Source organism: Aotus nancymaae, unplaced genomic scaffold (assembly GCF_030222135.1).
Source record: "Aotus nancymaae isolate 86718 unplaced genomic scaffold, 86718_ANA_hifiasm-v0.15.2.pri h1tg000058l, whole genome shotgun sequence".
Taxonomy (NCBI): Eukaryota; Metazoa; Chordata; class Mammalia; order Primates; family Aotidae; genus Aotus; species Aotus nancymaae.
This window is the reverse complement of record NW_026988472.1, coordinates 7,221,452-7,242,587: the sequence shown is the minus strand read 5'-3', so window position 1 is coordinate 7,242,587 and position 21,136 is coordinate 7,221,452. Positions and strand designations below refer to the sequence as shown.

The following is a 21,136-nucleotide window of genomic DNA, read 5'->3' as shown; positions in this document are numbered from 1 at the left end:
CTACCACCCCAAAAAAGCCCAGGTCCAGATGGTTCACAGCCGAAGTCTACCAGACATACAAAGAGGTGCTGGTCTCATTCCTTCTGAAACTATTCCAAAGAATCCAAAAAGAGGGAATCCTTCCCAAATCATTTTATGAGACCAACATCACCCTGATACCAAAACCCAGCAGAGACTCAACTAAAAAAGAAAACTTCAGGCCAATATCCATGATGAACATAGATGCAAAAATCTACAATAAAATACTGGCAAGTCGATTGCAATAGCACATCAAAAAGCTTATCCACCATGATCAAGTAGGATTCATCTTGGGGATGCAAGGCTGGTTCAACATATGGAAGTCTATAAACATAATTCACCACATAAACAGAACCAAAGACAAATACCACATGATTATCTCAATTGATGCAGAGAAGCCCTTTGACAAAATTCAACAGCCCTTTATGTTAAAAAAAAACCCTCAATAAACTAGGCATTGATGGAACGTATCTCAAAATAATAAAAGCTGTTTACGACAAACCAACAGCCAATATCATACTGAGTGGGCAAAAACTGGAAGCATTCCCTTTAAAATCTGGCACTAGACAAGGATGCCCTCTCTCACCACTCCTATTCAATATAGTACTGGAAGTTCTAGCCAGAGCAATCAGGCAAGAAAAAGAAATAAAGGGTATTCAAATAGGAAAGGAGGAAGTCAAATTAACTCTATTTGCAGATGACATGATTGTATATCTAGAAGACCCCATCGTCTCAGCCCAAAATCTCCTGAAACTGATAAGCGACTTCAGCAAAGTCTCAGGATACAAAATCAATGTGCAAAAATCACAAGCATTCCTATACACCAATAACAGACTTAAAGAGAGCCAAATCAAGAACGAACTGCCACTCACAATTGATACAAAGAGAATAAAATACCTAGGAATACAACTAACAAGGAACGTAAAGGACCTCTTCAAGGAGAACTACAAACCACTGCTCAACGAAATAAGAGAGGACACAAACAGATGGAGAAACATTCCATGATCATGGTTAGGAAGAATCAATATCGTGAAAATGGCCATACTGCCCAAAGTAATTTACAGATTCAATGCTATCCCCATCAAGCTACAAATGATCTTCTTCACAGAAGTGGAAAAAAACAGCTTAAACTTCATATGGAACCAAAAGAGAGCCTGCATAGCCAAGTCAATTGTAAGCAAAAAGATCAAAGCGGGAGGCATCACACTACCGGACTTCGAGCTATACTACAAGGCTACAGTAATCAAAACAGCATGGTACTGGTACCAAAACAGAGATATAGACCAATGGAACAGAACAGAGGCCTCAGAAGCAATACAACATATCTACAACCATCCGATCTTTGACAAACCTGACAAAAACAAGCAATGTGGAAAGGATTCTCTGTTTAATAAATGGTGTTGGGAAAACTGGCCAGCCATGTGCAGAAAGCAGAAACTGGACCCCTTCCTGACACTAAAATTAACTCTAGATGGATTAAAGACTTAAACATAAGACCTAACACCATAAAAACCCTAGAAGAAAATCTAGGCAAAACCATTCAGGACATAGGCGTAGGCAAGGACTTCATGACCAAAACACCAAAAGCATTGACAACAAAAGCCAAAATAGACAAATGGGACCTGGTCAAACTCCATAGCTTCTGCACAGCAAAAGAAACAGTCATTAGAGTGAATTGGCAACCAACAGAATGGGACAAAATTTTTGCAGTTTACCCATCTGACAAAGGGCTGATACCCAGAATTTACCACGAACTAAAGCAGATTTACAAGAAAAAAACAAACAAGCCCATTCAAAAGTGGGCAAAGGATATGAACAGACACTTTACAAAAGAAGACATACATGAGGCCAACAAACATATGAAAAAATGCTCATCATCACTGGTCATTAGAGAAATGCAAATCAAAACTACATTGAGATACCATCTCATGCCAGTTAGAATGGCGATCATTAAAAAATCTGGAGACAACAGATGCTGGAGAGGATGTGGAGAAATAGGAACACTTTTACACTGTTGGTGGGAGTGTAATTTAGTTCAACCATTGTGGAAGACAGTGTGGCGATTCCTCAAGGACCTAGAAATAGAAATTCCATTTGACCCAGCAATCCCATTACTGGGTTTATATTCAAAGGATTATAAATGGTTCTACTATAAGGACACATGCACACGAATATTCACTGCAGCACAGTTTACAATAGCAAAGACCTGGAACCAACCCAAATGCCCATCGATGATAGACTGGACAGGGAAAATCTGGCATATATCCACCATGGAATATTATGCAACCATCAAAAACGATGAGTTCATGTCCTTTGTAGGGACATGGATGAAACTGGAAACCATCATTCTCAGCAAATTGACACAAGAACACAAAAACACTGCATGTTCTCACTCATAGGTGGATGTTGAACAGTGAGAACACATGGACACAGGGAGGGGAGCACTACACACTGGGGTCTGTTGGGGGGAAATAGGGGAGGGACAGTGGGGAGTGGGGAGTTGGGGAGGGATAGCATGGGGAGAAATGCCAGATATAAGGGGAGGAAGGCAGCAAATCACACTGCCACGTATGCACCTATGCAACAATCTTGCATGTTCTTCACATGTACCCCAAAATCTAAAATGCAATAAAAAAAAATTGAGCCCAATGGAAAAAAAAATTTACCTCAAGTCCCTTCTCTTCATAGGTGGTGAATGGAGGGAATGTCAGAAAATAACCTTTTAGATCACAAAATTGCATGGGCTCCTCTCAGAGACCATTGAACACACAGGATGAGAGGTAATACCAGGTATTCTGCTCCTCCCAGAAGCCCTGGATTCTTTCTGACACAATCATGTCCTTCCACGGGAGCTTAGAGCAATGCCAGGACATAGAGCCAATGTCTTCCCTTCACTAACAGACACCTGCCCCTTGCCTACGAAGGTGATCTCCTATCTCCACCTTTCAGCTGTCCTTCTTCTGATGTCATCTGTGATCCCACAGCAGACAGCTGTCGCTGGTAACCTGATGACCTAGCCTGGCCCCTTCCTCCTGTGTCCTAACCTGAAGAGGGCTGTCTTCACTGAGAAAGACATCAGTCCCAGGATCTCAGAGCCATGACTACCATAGAAACATCCTGACCATCAATGTCCCATGGCAGTGATTGGCCTTTGAAACAAAGCTTCACCACACACCTGAGCTGGCTCTGAAAGGCTTTCATTTATTTTTGTTTTATTTGGGATGGGGTATCAGTCCTCTGTTGCTCAGCCTGGAGTGCAGTGGACAATCCGCGGCTCACTCCCAGGCTCGAGCAATGCTTCCATCTCAGACTCCCAAGTAGCTGAGAGTACAGGCATGCTCCACCATGCACGGTTGTTTTTAAAAACTTTTGTTGAGGCGGGATCTCCCTATGTTTCCCAGGCTGGCTTAAGCCCCCATGCCTATCCCTGAACCACTTTTTTATCACAGAAAGCAAAGCAAGACAGAGGAGGAAGGTGCCTGTAATTCCTCCTGGGAAACATTGTGTCCTCCTCCTTGGTGCCATGTTATTTCCTTTGTAGTGAATGCAATATTCCTATTCTTTTAATGTAAATAAGAAGTTTGAGGATACTTCTTTTCCATCCTAAACTCGCGGTTTATCATGAGACTATCATAACCTACTTTAGGATATTTTGAGCTTTCCCCAGTGCAGTAGTGTTTGCAGGAATGATTGGTAGGAGCTACCGGCATTTGGGGACTGTTACAGGGAGGCAAACATCTTTTTCCAGTCTTTAATAAACTGGATTTTCCATACATATCACTTCCCTATAAACCGAGGGAGGCTGGAATGTTGCTTCATCTGGGAAGTTATGAAAGACTTGTTGACTGCTTTGGAACAAAGTACACTGCAGCCCATTCCATTCTTGGATCCCACTCTGACACAACATTCCAGTATCAGTTTGTGCTGTAGCTCTGCATGCCTGGGGGAAACAATGAGGGGAATCCAACTTACCCAGAAACAGCATCCTTTCTGGAATAAGGTTTACCGCACACCCCAGCTGGCCCCAAAGCACTTGCTGTTGTTGCTGTTTCAGACGGGTGTGTTGTTCAGCCTGGAGTACAGTGGAGAAATCATGGCTGACTGCAGCCTTGACCTCCCAGGCTGAAGTGATCCTTCCATCTCAGCCTCGCAAGTAGCTGGGACGACATGCAGGCTCCACAACTCCTGGCCAATTTTTTTTTTTTTAGAGGTGGTGTGTCCTTATGTTTCCCAGACTGATCTGAAACTCTGGGTTCAAGCAATACTCACACCTCAAACTCTCAATGTGCTGAGATTAGAGGCAGGAGCCACCTCGCCAATCCCTAAACCACTTTCTTATCACAGAAAGCAGGACAGAGGAGGAAGGTGCCTGCAAGCACCCCTGGGGAACACTGTGTCCTTCTCCATGCTACCCTGCTATTTCCTCTGTACCAACTGCAACATTCTTATTCTTTTGATGTAAATAAGAAGTTTGAGGATACTTCTTTTCAATCCTAAACTGTGGTTTATGGCCATAATATCTTCGCCCACTTTGGGGCGTTTTGGAAATTTCTGGGGGCAGCTGCATTGTTGGAATGCAAGTAGCAGGGGCTACTTCCATTTGGGGACTGAGTGTTACAGGCAGGCAAACGTCTTTTTCCAGAGTCTTCAATAAACTGGAGTTTCTATACATGTCACTCCCTGTAAACAGAGGGAGGCCTGTATGTTGCTTCATCTGGGAACTTATAAAGCCTTATTGACTACTTTGGAAATCACACCAATTCAGGGCATTCCATTCGTGGATTCCCCTCCATCACAACATTCCACCATCAGTTTGCTTTGTATCTGTGCATTCCTGGGGAAAATAGAATAAGGGGAATCCAAGTGATCCACGAACGTGCTCACTTCCAGGATAAGCTATTAGTTGATGGGGAAACTTTAGTGGCAGATGTTGGTTAATGTGATCTCTCACGAGTTGGTGAACACACTGGCTGTGCCTGTTGCTGTTACTGCTGTTGCAGGTGTATCTCCCTCACCAGGCTCCTAGGACTTTCGTGGAAGGTTGGGAAAAAATCCCAGTAGATCTCTGTGTCCTCAGGTTGGAACAGAGAACCTCACATACAGAAGAAGGGCAGGGAACACTTGTGGAACTGTAGTGGTCTCTACATTGTTCGATGGCAAAACCCTGAGTTACAGTGATGAGCAGCATGGATGTCAGTGGATATGAGGGGAATGTCACAATCCTCTACGTCAGGAGCCATGCAGCAGAGTGAGAGCAACCGGCAATACTGATCTCAGTTATGCCCTTTAAAGTCCCAGATATAAGTAGCCTACTGGTTAGTGTTCTACCGTGTGTGTGTGTGTGTGTGTGTGTGTGTATAAGGGGGTGGAGAGAGAGTGATAGATTGAGTTTGAAGACCTAGATCATGAAAGTGTTGTGACTAGCAAGACAACATCTCAGAGAGCAGGATGTCAGGCTGGAGACCCAGGGAACAGGTGACATGAGAGCTCAAATTCAAAGGGCAGTGTACAGGAAGAACTTCTTCACCTTGAGGAGGACCCCAGTCTTCTTCTCTGAAGGCCTTCAAGGGAGTGGATGAGGCCCACCTACATTGGGGAGGGTAATTATGTTTACTCAAAGTCTGCTGATTTCAATGCTATTTGTCATGGAAAGAAAACCCTTCATGGAGACACTTACCCTGGTCTAGTGAATATTTCTCATGTGTTGTCACCTACCAAAGTTGACACATCAGCTATCTCAACATAGCCATCTTATACAAATTTTATTAATGATGAAGGCCTATCCAACAAAGATAGGTGACTTCCACACTAAGATTCTTTGTTGACTATTTTTGTCCAGCCCAAGCGACCATTTCATGCTCAGCACAAGTCTGGCTAGGAAGCTGAAGCTGATGTGGATGCATTACAGGGATGAGGTAGTGGCGGGATAGTCAGGACGTATATGTAAGAACAATCCCAGAGGGTACAGGTGATACCCCTGGACACGAAGACTTTACCCTTGTTAGGGCACCCCCAGCAGGACATACAGTCGTCAGGCAGGAGCTGGCCAATGCCCCCAGTGTGGCCTCCTACTGAGGGACTTTTCCCTCTAGGAATCCATGTCCAGTACAAACAAGTGATTCGCATCTTTGGTTTAGGAAAACTATCAGAAGGCAGTCATTTCAGACTAGTCATTGACATGGGTTCCTCCTCTTCACAAGCATGGATGACATTACTGGGTGTTGTGTGGGATGTTTAGGAGCTGGGTCACCCCTCCTGTCCCATAGTCCCAGCTCTGTCAGGTGTGATCTTGGGTTCAGGATTAAGTGTGGTTTCAATATGGGCCTTAGGGTGAGACTGTGGACTCCTCACAGGCAGAGAAATCCACCATCTGTGCTGTCACTGAGTATCTCCGATTCAATGTGGTCCTATGGGACCAGGACACTGTGCTGACACAGTGCTGATCTTGCCTTTGCTGCGTCTGCAAGTAATCAACCACTTCGTTCCATTTGGGCTCACACTTCTTACCCACCAAATTTATGAATATAAGACAAGCCCAGATAACTGCACTGGCCATCCTTGTGGCCCCGTAAACCACCACAGGACTGCTTAGGGACTGAGTGAGCTCTTGACACACTGTGATATCGAGTTGTGTGATGTTGCCTGACCAGAATAGACTTATTCTTCATGGCATCACACACACCAAATAAGTTTTCGGCACATAGTACTGACATTGGGTTGGCCTTGTCACACCTTGGTTATTTACAAATCACCTTCAGAATCCATGCCATGTCTGATACCAGCTACACTGCGATTTAATTACATATTTAAATCAAGTAAGTTTCTGAAGTCAAAGGCATTTAAAAAGATAGCTTGATATTCCTACTTGAAATTCCAAAGCAGTTACGACATACTAGAGATATAGTTGTAAAAAAAATGGAATGAAAGTATTTGAAATGTTAAAGAGATTAAGGAAACATGACTCATAAATTTATCTGCAATGTAATGCCTGCTTCCTATGTTATTTCATTTATACTTCACAGAAAGTAGTGTAAATCCTCTAATTTCTACTTTAGAAATGGGGAAACAGGCCCACAGGATGTAAGTGTCTTGCCCACCATCTCAAAGCCAGTGTGTGAGAGGCAGGATGGAAACCCATGGCTGTGTCATGCCATAGCCTGTAAGGAGACAGTGTAGGTAGGATCCAAGTAATTTTGCTTCAGCAAGTTTCCTTGGTGCTTTCCCCTTTCTTCTACCTAATCCCTAGTTCCTTCATCCAGGTCTATAGCCTAGGGAATTCTCACATATTTTGTGGCAAATGGGATATCTTAACAAAGGATGCAGATAAAAAGATACATAGGGGAAGGAACAACGGAAGAGGCAGGGGAGCTTCCATGGCCTCTATGGGCATGTTATCCCCCAGGTGTTCAGCTAGGCAGAAGCTCTCTGAACCCTGTTTTTTGGGGTTTTTATGGAGGTTTTCATTCTATAGGTGTGATTCATTAACCTGTTGGCCTGCCATTAGAAATCAACTTAACCCCAGCCCCTCTACCTGTTCTGAAGTTTGAGGATGGGAATGAAAGTCCCAACCCTTTAATCCCTCATCCTAGAGCTACCTAGGAGCTCCCAGCCATCAGTCAACTCACTAGCATACAAAAAGACATCACTATGCAAACATACTAAAAATTGTAGGAGTTGTGTGATGGTAAGCAGGTTCCAGGACCAAGTATTTATTTCACAATATCACACGTCTATACCAGCTCAATCAGAATGCAGAGTTGCAAAAATGATACTATTTTTTTTATTCAGACGAAGTCTGATCCACCCAAGCTGGAGTTGCAGTAATGTGAACCTGACTACCTGCATCCTCGACCTCCTAGGCTCAAGGGATCCTCCCGCCTCAACTACTAGAGTAGCTAAGACTACACCTACATACATACATGCATACATTCATGCACTCATTCATTTATTTTCGTTGAGAGGGGGTTTTTCCATGTTGCCCAGGCACGTCTCAATCTCCCAAGCATAAGCAATCCTCCTGCCTCTACATCCCCATAAACTTGGACTACAGGTGTGAGCCACTGCATCTGGCCAAAAATTCCAACAGTGTCTAATATATGAGAATAAACGAACAAAAGATGTGCAATACTTCTTCGACGAAAACTGGAAAGGTATATTGAGATTTTTTTTAAAGTCAAATATCTCGGATGAATTCAGTTTACGTTATTTCAGCTTGTCTTCGTTTAATCCTGTGGTTTCCCCTTCCCTACAACAGAAACATAACAGGAGGGAACATTACTAGCTTGACTGTATTCAGATGAAATTAAAGGTATGCAAAGGACACCAAAGTTTTAGTTTTATGGAATGGACTAAAACCAGAAGTCTAAGAGTCACCCTATGGCTAATATTCGACTAGACCTCCGTAGAGAACTTCTAAGCGTACACATTGCCAACATTTTTTTAAAACACACCCTGCTTTTAGTGCTAGAAGGAAAGCAAAAGACAGTCAGAGTCAGAACACATTAAATCAAGTGAACCTATTAAAAGGGGCTTAAAGTAGATAGCAAACATTGTGTAGAGTTTTACTCAAAATACAACCAGAACAGAAAAAGCGTAAGAAACAGAAGGAATTTCTGAAAGAATTTCTTCAGAAGAAATGTGTAATTTAATGTTTTGGCTTGAAACTATGGTCTGGATGTCCAATAGGCTCCTGCAAATAGTCTGAAAACTATCTTTTGAGAAAACAGTTAATGTCACATTAGGAAATACATAAGTGAAATGAACAGAAAAGACAGTATTGTGTTTGCTTTTTCTCTATTGTGCAGAAGTGCAATAATATTGCCTTGAACCAGTTTACACTTTTTTGTTCTTTTTTTACACACACTAACCATTTGCAACCGGTTTTCACCTACAGTCCTCATTTCAATATGAACAATGACACATTTTTCACCGAAAAGTATTCCAGTTTGTATAGTTAATTAAATGATCATGTAAGTTTTAAAGTATCACTATCATGATTGATATTAAAATGTGAATGAGTTATCATGACCGGTGTGGAAAAAACAGTAATGGAGAGGGAAACAAAAAAAGAAGAGTAAGACATCTGGAAAAGCTAAATATTTCCTTCTAAAAGTAACAGTTTTGGAGGGACAACAGGCAAATTTCACAAGTTCTTCCACAGTCTTTGTGATATTCAGAAATTCAGGTATTACAGGAATACATTAAATAATGTAGGTGTTCCTAGCATATCAACCATTTCATCCACACACTCTGAAAATATTAGTGTTCAAGAATGTATTTCCTTTCAATTACGCTCTACATTCAATACCTGTGTCTTGTTCCTATTCCATGTTGTGCCTTTTCCATTTTCTTCAAGATTGTTTAATCTACTGGATGCTCTCTTCCTAGCTATTTCTCAAAAATATCTATTATAAATTTATGGCTTTCGGATTAGTTTTCCTTTTGTTAATGATTCATACCTTTCATTTCTTGTCTGTTTCCTTTTCCCTTAAGTTTATATTTTGTGACTAATTTATTTTTATTTGTTAATATTATTCTCTTATATCATGTAATTTGCTATCTATTTTAATAAGATATATAATTAATGCTATGACTGTCCTAAGAATCCAACTGAGGCTTACTCAGTGGGCTCCTGGAAATTGTCTGAAACCAATCTTTTAATGTAAATAGTCTAACGGAGTTGTTCAGCAGTGTGGAGTACAAACATTTAGGTAACTTCTTCCCTAAACATGTAGTGCTTCCTTTAATTTCAGAAGTTCTTCTAATTAAGTCAGCAATTTGGAAAAGATGTGTAAAAGATACCTATGTCGACTACTCAGGACTTAGTACATCATAGTCTTTGAACTTTAAATCGTATCGTTTGAAGACTCAAGGCAGAAATCTGTAATACGTAACCTCTGATATGGTTAGAGGTTACCACGTGTCTTCAATCTAATTACACACAGTAGCTCGTGAAGACTGACAGGAGGGCAGTGAGCATGCCTAGCACAGGCATCTCACAACCAGCTTGAGCATCACTGATTTACATGCATGATCCCTACTTCATGAGCCACAAAAGGTGACCGTCTCTTTCCATTTTATCATTCAGTCATTCAAGGCTTCACTGAGAGAAGACTTGAAAATGCAATCATTGGGTCTGGCAAGGGAAGTGGCTCACGCCTATAATCCCAGCACTTTGGGAGACCAAGTTGGGTGGATCAGTTGAGATCAGGAGTTTGACGCCAGTCTGGCCAACATGGCAAAACCCTGTCTCCACTAAATATACAAAAATTAGTCAGGCGTGGTGGCACGCACCTGTATTCCCAGCTACACAGGAGGCTGAGGCAGGAGAAACGCTTGAACCCAGGAGCTGGAGGTCATAGTGAACAAATATTGGACCACTGCACTACACCCTGGGTGACAGAGCGAGACTCCGTGTGAAAAAAAAAATGCAATCATTGCTTAAGAGCCTGAGAGAATTCACGATTTGACAAAATCCAAGAACATTCGTGAAGGTCTCCATACAGGAAAACAAAACTCAAGCAGAGTGCCTGCTCATAATCTTAGGAGCAATGAAATCTCAATTTGGATATTAAAATTGGACTGAAGCTGATTGTTATGATAAACAAATCATGAAAGTCAGAATATCTTTGTATTCTCTCCAAGAGAATCAGAGCACACAGAAACCAGCAATGAAATGGATTTTAATCTACCTGATGTGCATTCACTACTTTCAACAAAAGCAAAAATGGGTGTAGGATTTATGTGATTTGTCCAGAATCTCACAAATTATGTTAGAGCTGGTACTAGAATCTCCTTCAGGGTCAGCATATTTCATACAAAGTGGTATTACAAACGTATTATGTATTTGAGAAAAGCAGAAATTGGAAAATAATCTGAAAACTGTTGGCTGTTGGTTATACTCAGAAGAAAATGCTTTTCTATTTGATGATTGATTATGGCTTTGACCCAATTTCTGCTGTATCTGATGATGCTTCTGTTTTGCGGTCAGGCTTCTGGGATCTGAACTACCTTCCAAAGAAAGTCTGTATTTGAACTCTGTTTTTCAAGGTACAGTGAGGTTCTCTCTTTTTATTATCAAAAGTATAATACTGTGTAATACAGAGAGCATGTAAGTTTGAATCTTAATGGATAACATACCTCCTTCTGGCATTTTAAATTGCTCTGATTTTGTCACACTCTTTCCCTGGACCACAGGACCATCTTCACATTCATCCTCAGTCTCTGACTGAGACGGCTCCTGGAGATCAGCTTCCGGGTCAAACACTAAAAAATAAAAAAGATATAGACTAGAGCAGCCAAACAAGACTGATAAATAAAGAAATGATCACATTCTTTTCCTCAGTGTTGTGCCATAAAAGCCTGTAGGCTACTGTGGTAATAAATGTGATGCAAAGATGTCCCACCTTTGCTTTCCTGTATCATATCTTATCTTAAATGACAATCTGAGACAAATCACACAACACCTACATTTCCCATAATTTAACATTATATATTATAAACACACAGGTACCTAAGAAATCTGAAGTATCTCAGCTATCTACGAAATCTGAAGACTGCCCCACGGATTGCACTGAACACATTACTCTGTAGTAGAGCTGATACCACTAAACACATTAAGCTAAATGAACCTACTAAAAAGAAGTTTAAAGTAGAAAGCAAACATTGGGCATAGTTTTACTCAAAATAGCAGCACCACACAAAAAAATCTAAGAAACCATAAAAAAAATGTACGAAAAAATGTATAATATTTTGCAAACGCTCTTTTAATGTTCTGGCTTGAATCTATGGTCTGGATGCCAAATGGGCTCCTGGAAATAGTCTGAAAGCTATCTTGGAAGAAAACGGTTAATGTCACCTTAGAAATTGCAGATATGAAGTGAATATAAAGGCCAGTATTGCCTTAGTTTTTACTCTACTGTGCAGAAGGGCAAATATATTTATTTGGGCTAGTTTACCCTTCTGCACTTTTCAAGTTATGGGCACCATTTGTACTAAGTTTTCTACCATGCTGTAAACATGAATAATGCCTCTTTTTACACGGGAAATTATTCCTGTTTGTATAATTACATACACGATCACATTACTCTTAAGCTATCACTATCATCAGTTTTGTCATCTATATGTGATAGCATTATGAACTGTGTCACACACGACAAAATGGAGGGATATGGAAATGGGAAACAAGAGTGAGACATCTGAAAAAGCCAAAACTTGTTTCTAAAAGTAAATGTTTTTGAGGGACAACTGGCAAATTTCACAGTTTCTTCCAGAGGCTTTGTGATGCTTAATCAAGTATTACAGAAATACATTAAATGATGCATGGCTTCCTAGCTTATCAACCATTTCATCCATACTCTGGTGAGTTCAAGATTGCATTCATTTTCAATAATGTCCTATATTAAACCACTCTGTCTTGTTCATATTCCATGTTTTGCTTTTTCCATTTTCTTCAAGATTATGTAGAACTATTGAATACTCTATTCATAGCTATTTTTTCAAAAGACCAATCTTTTAAATTTATTACATTTGAATTACTTTTCCTTTTACTAATGATTCATACCTGTCTTTTATTCACTATCTCTTTTGCATTCTCTTAAGTTTATTCTGTGGCTATTTCATTATTATTTCGTAGTATTATTTTCTTGATCATGTAATGTGCTATTTATTTTGCATTTAAAGCTATGATCTCCCAAGAATACGACTGAGGCTTGTTCAGTAGGCTCCGGGAAATTGTCTGAGAACTGCCTTTTAATGTAAATAGTCTAATGGAATGGTTCAGCAGAGTACAGTAAAAACATTTAGGTAATTTCTCCTTCAAACATAGAATGTTTCCTCTAACTTCAACAGGTATCCTAATTAACAGTCGCCCATTTGGGAAATATGTGTAAAATATACTTATGTCAACTATTCAGGAATTAGCATATTACTGTTGTTGAACTTTAAATCCTATCATCTAATATCTCAAGGCAGAAACCACTAATATGTAACCTATGGTATGGTTAGAGGTGACTCTACTAGATGAGTCTTCAATCTAGTTACACGCAGTAGCTCATGAAGACTGACAGGAGGGCAGGGAGCATGCTTAGCAGAAGCATCTTACACCCACCTTGAGCATCACTGACCTACATGCATTCTCTCTACTTCATTGGCCACAGAAACCTGATGATCTCTTGCCATTTTATTATTCAGTCATTCAAAGCTTCACTGCGGGATGCCTTTAAAGTGCAATTATTCTTTAAGAGTCAGAGAATTCAGAATTTGGTCAATTTCAAGATCACTCATACAGGGCTCCATACAGGAAAACAAACATCAAGCAGAGTGCCCGCTCATTTTCTTAGGGGCCGTGAAATCTCAAGTCACACATTATAATTGGACTGAAGGCGATTGTTATGATAAACAAATCATGAAAATCAGAATATCTCTGTCATCTGTCTAACAGAACTAGAGCATGCAGAAATCAGCCCTGAAATGGATTTTAATCTATCTGATGTGCATTCACTCTTTTCAATAAGACCAAGGATGTCTGTGGAATTTATATGATTCATCCAGAGTCTCACAAATTATATTAGGGCTGGTATTAGAATCTGCTTCAGGGCTCAGCATATTTCACACAAACTGGTATTACAAATGCATTATGCATTTGTTAAAAGCAGAAATTAGAAAAGTATCTGAAAATTATTAGCTGTTGGTTATACACAAAACTAAGAAAATGTGGTCATATTTGATGATTCAATATGGCTTTGACCCAATTTGTTTCTGTATCTGATAGTGTTTATGTCTTGCAATCTGGCCTTTGGGTCTGAAGGACGTTTCATAGAAAGTTTGCATTCAAACTGTGTTTTTAAAGTGGCAGCAATGTTACCCCTCTATTATCAAAAGTATAATATTTTGTAAATGAGAAAGCACATAACTTTGCATCTTGATGGATAACATACCTGTTTCTGGCATTTCACAGTATTCTTCTTTTGACAAAATCTTCACCTTGACGCGAGGACCAACATCCAGATTCATCCCAGGGCCTTCACTGTCACAGTCCTTGCAGATCACCTTCCATTTCATGCCCTTAGAAATACAAAGGTTATCGATTTAAGCAGTCCAACATGAAATACAAATAAGGAAATGATAATATTCTTTTCCTTAGCATTATGAAACAAAGCCTGGGCTGGGCATGGTGGTTCATGACTGTAATCTCAGGACTTTGGGAGGCCAAGGTTGCTTGAACCAAAGAGGTGGAGGTTGCAGTGAGGCAAGATCATGCCATAGCAAACTAGGCTGCCTGACAGATGAGATTCTGTCCCAAAACAAGAAAAAAAGGAAAATAAAATAAAAAATAACTGTGTCAGTTAGCATGGTAATGAATGTCGTGCAAAGTTGTTACAACTTTGTTTTTCTGTTTTAAAATATCCTATTTTATTTTAATTGTTTTTTGAGTCAGGGACTCACTGTCATCCAGGTTGGGGTGCTGTAGCACAATCAAGGCCCACCGTGAGCCCAATGTCTCAGGCTCAACAGAACCTCCTGTCAGCATCCCAAGTAGCTGACCCTACAGGTGCACCCCACTGCCAAGATTGTTTAGTTGGTTGGTTGGTTGGTTTGAGACAGGATTTCTCAATGTTGTCCAGGCTGGTGTTGCACTCCTGGGATCAAGGGATTTGCTCCACTCAGCCTCTCAAAATTTTTGGATTACATTCATGAGCAACTGCTCCTGGCTTAATGTCTTATTTTAAATTACAATCTAAGTATAAATCATACTACTCCTAAATTTCCTGTACTTTACCATTGTGTATTATGAACAGCATGTATCAACTATGAAATCTGAGTCAGCCACGTGAATACCACCTTAATCATAAATGAAATGTAATTTTCCAAAGAATTATATCAATGTACTGGTGTACCTATGACAAATCTTACACTTGTGAGACTCATCCATTGTTGAGGTAACCTGGAATTATTTGGATAGTTAATTAACTTTATGCTATGCTTTGGTCCAAGAACCATATATGTAACTTTCTACAAATGAACCTCATTCACAAAAATGTACCAGAAATAACAGCAAAATCACTGTCTTGCAGTGAGAGTATAGAAAGTTGAGTGCAAAGAAATTAATGGACATTGTTGACAGTCATATCTGGAAACATCTTAATGGGGAATTGCTAAAATAATCGATGGCCCAAATTCCGTCAATGTTTAGCTTGAAAATGCTATATGTTGAGGATACATTCTCTGGTTCAGGATAATCTTATCTTAGTTAGAGTTTTCTAAATATGAAAGTATTTAAACAACTGTTGGAACTCCCTTAAAAATCATACTAATATAAGCTCCTTGTATGGCAGTGTCCTGAATTATCCAACTTTTATCAAACATACTGTCAAAAAGACGGATCAAAGGAAACAGTGGCTGTCATTCATTGAGCTCTTTTCTAGAGTTACTATTGTGGGAATTCACTCAGGGTGGTGACAAAAATATTATGGAAAAAATATTAGAGAAAGTTACAGAACATAGTCTCATACCCTTTTGGAAGGCCTAAGGGTTTTTTCTATACTTCTTGGCTGAAGGCAGCCTAAATCCCTTTTACATTGGTTAATAAGTAAAGCAAATAGCTAGGGTATGTGGGGGAGTTAACTAACCTGTTTGCCCACGTGGTCTAAAAACTAACCTTTGAGCCGGATGGCCCTCTTGGGGAGAGGTCAACCAGGGATTTTACCCTCTAATGGTGTTGGGTTTGTGCATCCAAATCTGTCCTTTAATCTCTTCACTCAAGAGACTGGTGTTGACTCAAGTCTTTGTCAATTAAACTTTACTAACTAAATACAAGTCTCTCTTGCTGGTGGGGGCTGGTGGCTGCTATCTCTTTACAGCACACTCCAGGGTGCCTGTAGGCGGCCAGGGACCCTCAGCTGAACTGGCAAAGCATATCTGTGTGTCAGTGTACTTTACTCATACTATCCTGCTTCACTAAACTGTTTTGTCCTAAGCCAATACTGAAGTACTTACAGCACAGACACAATAAAGTATTATGCATCTTAAGCAAACCACTCACTTTCTATTATTACAACATGGATTGTAGGAAGAACAGAAGAAACCTTTGAACAAAATATGTATTCCTTCTCCATGAGTCAAGTGTTTTTTGTAAGCCTCAATCTCTGAGCCTCCATTTTCTTATTTATAAAATGGGGCTAACATCCCTTTGCTAATGGGCCATATTCACAGTGTTATAAAGTTGGGTGACTTGGCACTCCACGTGCTATTAAAGGGTGCTCTGTGCAAAGTGTCACTGTGGACACTATGGCTGAGAAGATCACACAGCAACATTCTAAGAAGATCAAATTAAACTAGTGAAATAATGTACATTCTTATACACCAAATTAAATAGTTTTAAGTGATTTAGTAAGCACTGTATTTTCAAGCATACGAAATCCACCTTGAAGAAAAAGAGAAGAGTCATTATATGCAGAAACTGCATGAAGCTGCAAACTATAATCTCCCCTTTCCAGCCAACTTTGAGCAAATGTTTGCTATCTTTTCCTAATGTTTTCTTTCCTCCTGTTACTGCTCATGGCATAAGGCGTGAGGCACACATACACCTCCTCCTGCCCCATTGACACTCTTTCTTTCCCTTCCTGGTACCTTGGGAAGGGAAATCCTGATCGTGTTATCTCTCCCGTTCAGGCGTAAGATCCCAACTTTCCGTTGGTGGTTCCTCTTCTTGGGGATCTCCATAACTGGGCTGATGGGACTTGATGTCTCTGTGTATGCTAATAAAAAGTTTTGTTATTAATACATGTCAATAAAATAAATATACAGAATACATAGATATTGCTTATCCTAAGTACATCTACAGACATTTCTCCAACACTACTCCATATGCTTGTTCATCATAATGTTATTCTTTCCTCAGAGAGGTTACACCAAGGCAGTTATCCTCAAGGACTTTGGAAGCCGTTTTAATCTATATTGGGATGAATGTGTCTAACCTGTTATGAATAAGCATGAGGAAGTAGTTATGGACAAAATCTGGGAACACATGATCATCCATCCACACAAAACCCAAATATAATCCTCTGGACTAGTCTTTCCTTCATGAGATGCCATGATCATTTTTTATCAGCATGGGATACCATTATCAATGTATCTGTACTAATCCAACAACAGATCAGAAAAATTGCTTCCTCCTAAGAAAAAACATCAAAGGTTAAGACATTCACAATTAGAGGTACAGTGAGATCAGGAGGCTGTGAACTTCTTCTTGGTATAGGCCTATATGTTGATCTTCCTCAGCAACAGATATTTCACTCTGCAAGCAGAACAGTGTGAATGGGAAAATGCACATGAAAGGACAACTATATTTGAAAACTTTCATGGTCAAATGTTAACCTGGTCATTTTTTTAAAAATGTAGAGGTGGGAGTGTAAATTAGTTCAACCATTGTGGAAGACAGTGTGGTGATTCCTCAAGGACCTAGAAATAGAAATTCCATTTGACCCAGCAATCCCATTACTGGGTATATACCCAAAGCATTATAAATCGTTCTACTATAAAGACACATGCACGCGAATGTTCATAGCAGCACAGTTTACAATAGCATAGACCTGGAACCAACCCAAATGCCCATCAATGATAGACTGGACAGGAAAAATGTGGCACATATACACCATGGAATATTATGCAGCCATCAAGAACGATGAGTTCGCGTCCTTTGTAGGGACATGGATGAACCTGGAAACCATCATTCTCAGCAAACTGACACAAGAACACAAAATGAAACACCGCATGTTCTCAATCATAGGCGGGTGTTGAACAATGGGAACACATGGACACAGGGAAGGGAGCACTACACACTGGGGTCTGTTGGGGGGAAATAGGGGAGGGGCTGCGGGGGGTGGGAGGTTGGGGAGGGATAGCATGGGGAGAAATGCCACATATAGGTGAAGGGGAGGAAGTCAGCAAATCACACTGCCACGTGTGCACCTATGCAACAATCTTGCATGTTCTTCACATGTACCCCAAAACCTAAAATGCAATAAAAAAGTAAAAAAAATTAAAATTAAAATTAAAATTAAAAAAAATTAGAAACACTCAAAGTCCAAGTGTGTGTGACTTTTAAATCCAATGCTTGCAAAGTCACTTAAGTTGGCCAAGCTAGATGAGTAACATCTTAAGGCTCCTGGCAAAAGACACAGGGTATTTCCCATGAGGTTGGTTTCACAACTGATTACTTCATCAGGGAGACAAGTAGGAAATCATAGTTAGAGAATTAAAACTGCGGTGACCACGAATTTTATCACACACTCATTTTCTAGGCCTACTTCCCCACAAAAATCACATTTTCAGGAAGTCAGAGCCCCATCCACTAGAATCTCCACAGAGGAGTTGACAAGCTGCCACACAGCAGTGGCTGCTCCTCATAGGATACCTACGCCAGGCACTCTACAGACAGCGGGGCTGCGGTCACTAGCCCCAGCATTACCCGTCTCCAGGTCCGTTCCATACCACTGACGCCGTCCCTCTCCGGTCACCTATGAGAAGTCTAGAATGTTCTGTGATGGTTCCGGGTGCTTCTGGGACTCAGATACCTCGAGCAGCACCTCAGCATCACCCCAGCTTCACCTTAGCCCCTCCACTCCTCGGCCCTCCTTCCTCCTTAGTTACCACACGAACAAGACACGGCAAGCCCGTGGCCACGGCGCCGGATCAGAAGGACGACGACTTTAAGGCCCTTCTCATTCGGAGTCACCAACCACCCTGCTCGACCCACCTCTGGAAGCCTGCTGGCTCCTCCTCACTCTCACTCACACTTCAACTCTCAGTTGGATCAGCTTGTGGACCTACCAGCAGCGTCGCAGTAAGAGAGAAAAAATCCGCACTTCAGGGACCGCAGCTGCACTGTTACGCAACCTTCACCAAATGGGTAAAGGGGCCTATGGGAAGACGCCCAGTGAGCATGCGCACTGAGTCTGGAGTCCCAGGAGCATGCGCAGTGAGGTCCCCTCGTGCCTTAAGGGCTATGGTGCCCCTCCTTGTCCTGCCTCACTCTGTTCTGTGGTCCTTCCCAGGTCTTCTCTAACGACTTTGGAATCCTTCCTCTCTGTGTTTGGGTTTTTTTTGTTGTTGTTGTTATTTTGCCTCCAAGACTCAAATACTTTGTATAATGTCACCCTTCAAAACTCACTCCATGTTAACCTGACCCTCCTCCTCTCTATGGCCCCCTTCTTCCCATGCCCGGGACCCCACAACAGGAAGGCCATGGCGATATCACTGACTGTTAGTAGAAGGATGATGACCTCAGAGGCCACGGACCAAGTGGCGCAACCCACAGGAAGCCCTCCCACTCCCCCTTACACTCACTCACAGTTCAGCTTCTGATAGGACTAATCTGCAGACCTAATGGCTACATCGTAGTCAGCAAGAAAGAAGTCACGACATCTCCTTTCACAGCTGTGCAGGGACAGAAAGCACACAGCAAGGTGCATGGGCAGCAAGGACCATGCACAGAAAGGGACATGCAAATTGAGTCAGGGACTTTGCAGGTCAGGGTAGGGTGTTCTGCTGCCCCCAGACCCGCATCCACAGGACATTTGTAGTAGAAGAAAGAGACTTGAGAGCTATTGTTTCCCTTTGTCTCATCTCATGTATTCAGAAACGTTGGGAACAGACAGTCCCTTAGTGGAGGATGTGTCTCAGAAAGACCTTTTGTGGAAGAAATAAATTATTTTCACGTCTTCATTTATAAATCCTGTTTTTTTCTTTCAGACAGGGTGTCACTCTCTCACTCAGGCTGGATGGCAGTGGCATGACCATACCTCACTGAATCCTCCATCTCCTGGGCTCAAACAATTCTCCCAATGTAGCCTCCCCAGTCCCTGCTACTACAGGTGCAGACACCACATCTGGGTAATTGCTTTATTTATTGTTTACATAGTGGTCTCACTACCTTGCCTATGCTGGTCTCAATTTCCTGGGTTCAAGCGATCCTTGGCCAGTTTTATAAATGCTTTTATTAATCACTTTGTTCTCTGGTTCTGGGTTTTCTGTCATGCTTCCAATGGATGTAATTGAATAAATTTTCTGCAGACTAAATACATTCACACCTGTTTCCTTTTTTTTTTTTTTTTTTTTTTAGGTTGTGTTACTTCACATATAAATCTCTGGACTGGTAACTGATTTGCCTCAATATACCTGTAGGTCCTTCAGACAGTGTATGTTTCAGCAATACCCAGAGTTTCTGATCGTAGGCTCTAGGCTCAGTTATGACCAGAAACCAAGTCCTGCCAGTCTTCTACCTCAAATATATGTTTGTGTATTGACCTGACCCCTGGGACAAATTTCCCAGACTGAAACCATGATATCGTAAAGCTGGATGGTTTCTTAAGGGTATAGAGTAACATCCATATTTTCAAACTCTGCACAAATAATTAATGGATAAAAAAAGTATGCAATAATGTAAAGCAGAACAATAGGTATCTGATTAATACAGGGTCACCAAATTTTCCTTTCACAGGCCTGATTGTAAATATTTAATTCTTTGTAGGTCCTGTAGTTTTTGTGACATATTGTTGTTATAAATTATATTTTTAAATGGAAAAAATGTGTTTATCTCAATGACTATGCAAAACAACACATGGGATGTATTTAGATCTCAAGCCATACTCAATCCCCTGGATTATGTTTTACTTCAAATATTTGAATGCTGTATTTTTGTACTAGTAGTCAAAATAGCAACAAAGGAGAAATCTACCACCAGGTGAGATTTAGAAAGCCTCAAGAGAAAGTCACTGTAGCCCTGAAAATGAGAAAAGCCTAATAATCTATAACTTTATCTTTTGTTTTGATTTGTTTTTAGATCATGAGAGACCTAGGTAATGGGCAGCCTTGGAAACTCATACAAAAGGGTGACCAGTCCCTCTGAGGAGAGATGAGACACACAAACCGCATCACCTCTGGCAAAGCACGTGTGGAATTGACAGTCTTAAGAAGAGCTAAGAAAGAAACCACTGAATATGTAACAAATTCATAAAGTTCAAACACAGGGAATTGAGAGAGCTGGAATCCTGGGAAGTCTCAGACACAAGTGGGATTCACGTTCACAGACAGAAAAAGATCCTCTCTGAAAACAGCA

General features: G+C 40.9%; 1 protein-coding gene across 1 annotated transcript; it reads right to left on the bottom strand.

The window, feature by feature from the left end:
• Positions 1–8,015: 8,015 nt before the first annotated feature.
• XAGE1A (X antigen family member 1A) lies at positions 8,016–18,492 on the bottom strand. The gene is made up of 5 exons (XM_064364589.1): positions 18,438–18,492; positions 16,648–16,775; positions 13,956–14,082; positions 11,158–11,283; positions 8,016–8,263 (listed from the first exon to the last, which is right to left on the bottom strand). Exons 2-5 carry the CDS (start codon positions 16,738–16,740, stop codon positions 8,241–8,243), a joined length of 369 nt encoding a protein of 122 aa, XP_064220659.1. The 5' UTR covers positions 16,741–16,775; positions 18,438–18,492; the 3' UTR covers positions 8,016–8,240.
• Positions 18,493–21,136: the final 2,644 nt, after the last annotated feature.

Bases quoted from the DNA above. Each gene is read 5' to 3' on its own strand.
- XAGE1A (XM_064364589.1), bottom strand. From the start codon at position 16,740: ATGGAGATCCCCAAGAAGAGGAACCACCAACGGAAAGTTGGGATCTTA. The intron at 14,083-16,647 runs GTACCAGGAAGG...TGTATTTCTAAG, and splicing joins TCAGGATTTCCCTTCCCAAG to GGCATGAAATGGAAGGTGAT. The intron at 11,284-13,955 runs GTATGTTATCCA...TTTATTTTTTAG, and splicing joins CTGTGAAATGCCAGAAACAG to TGTTTGACCCGGAAGCTGAT.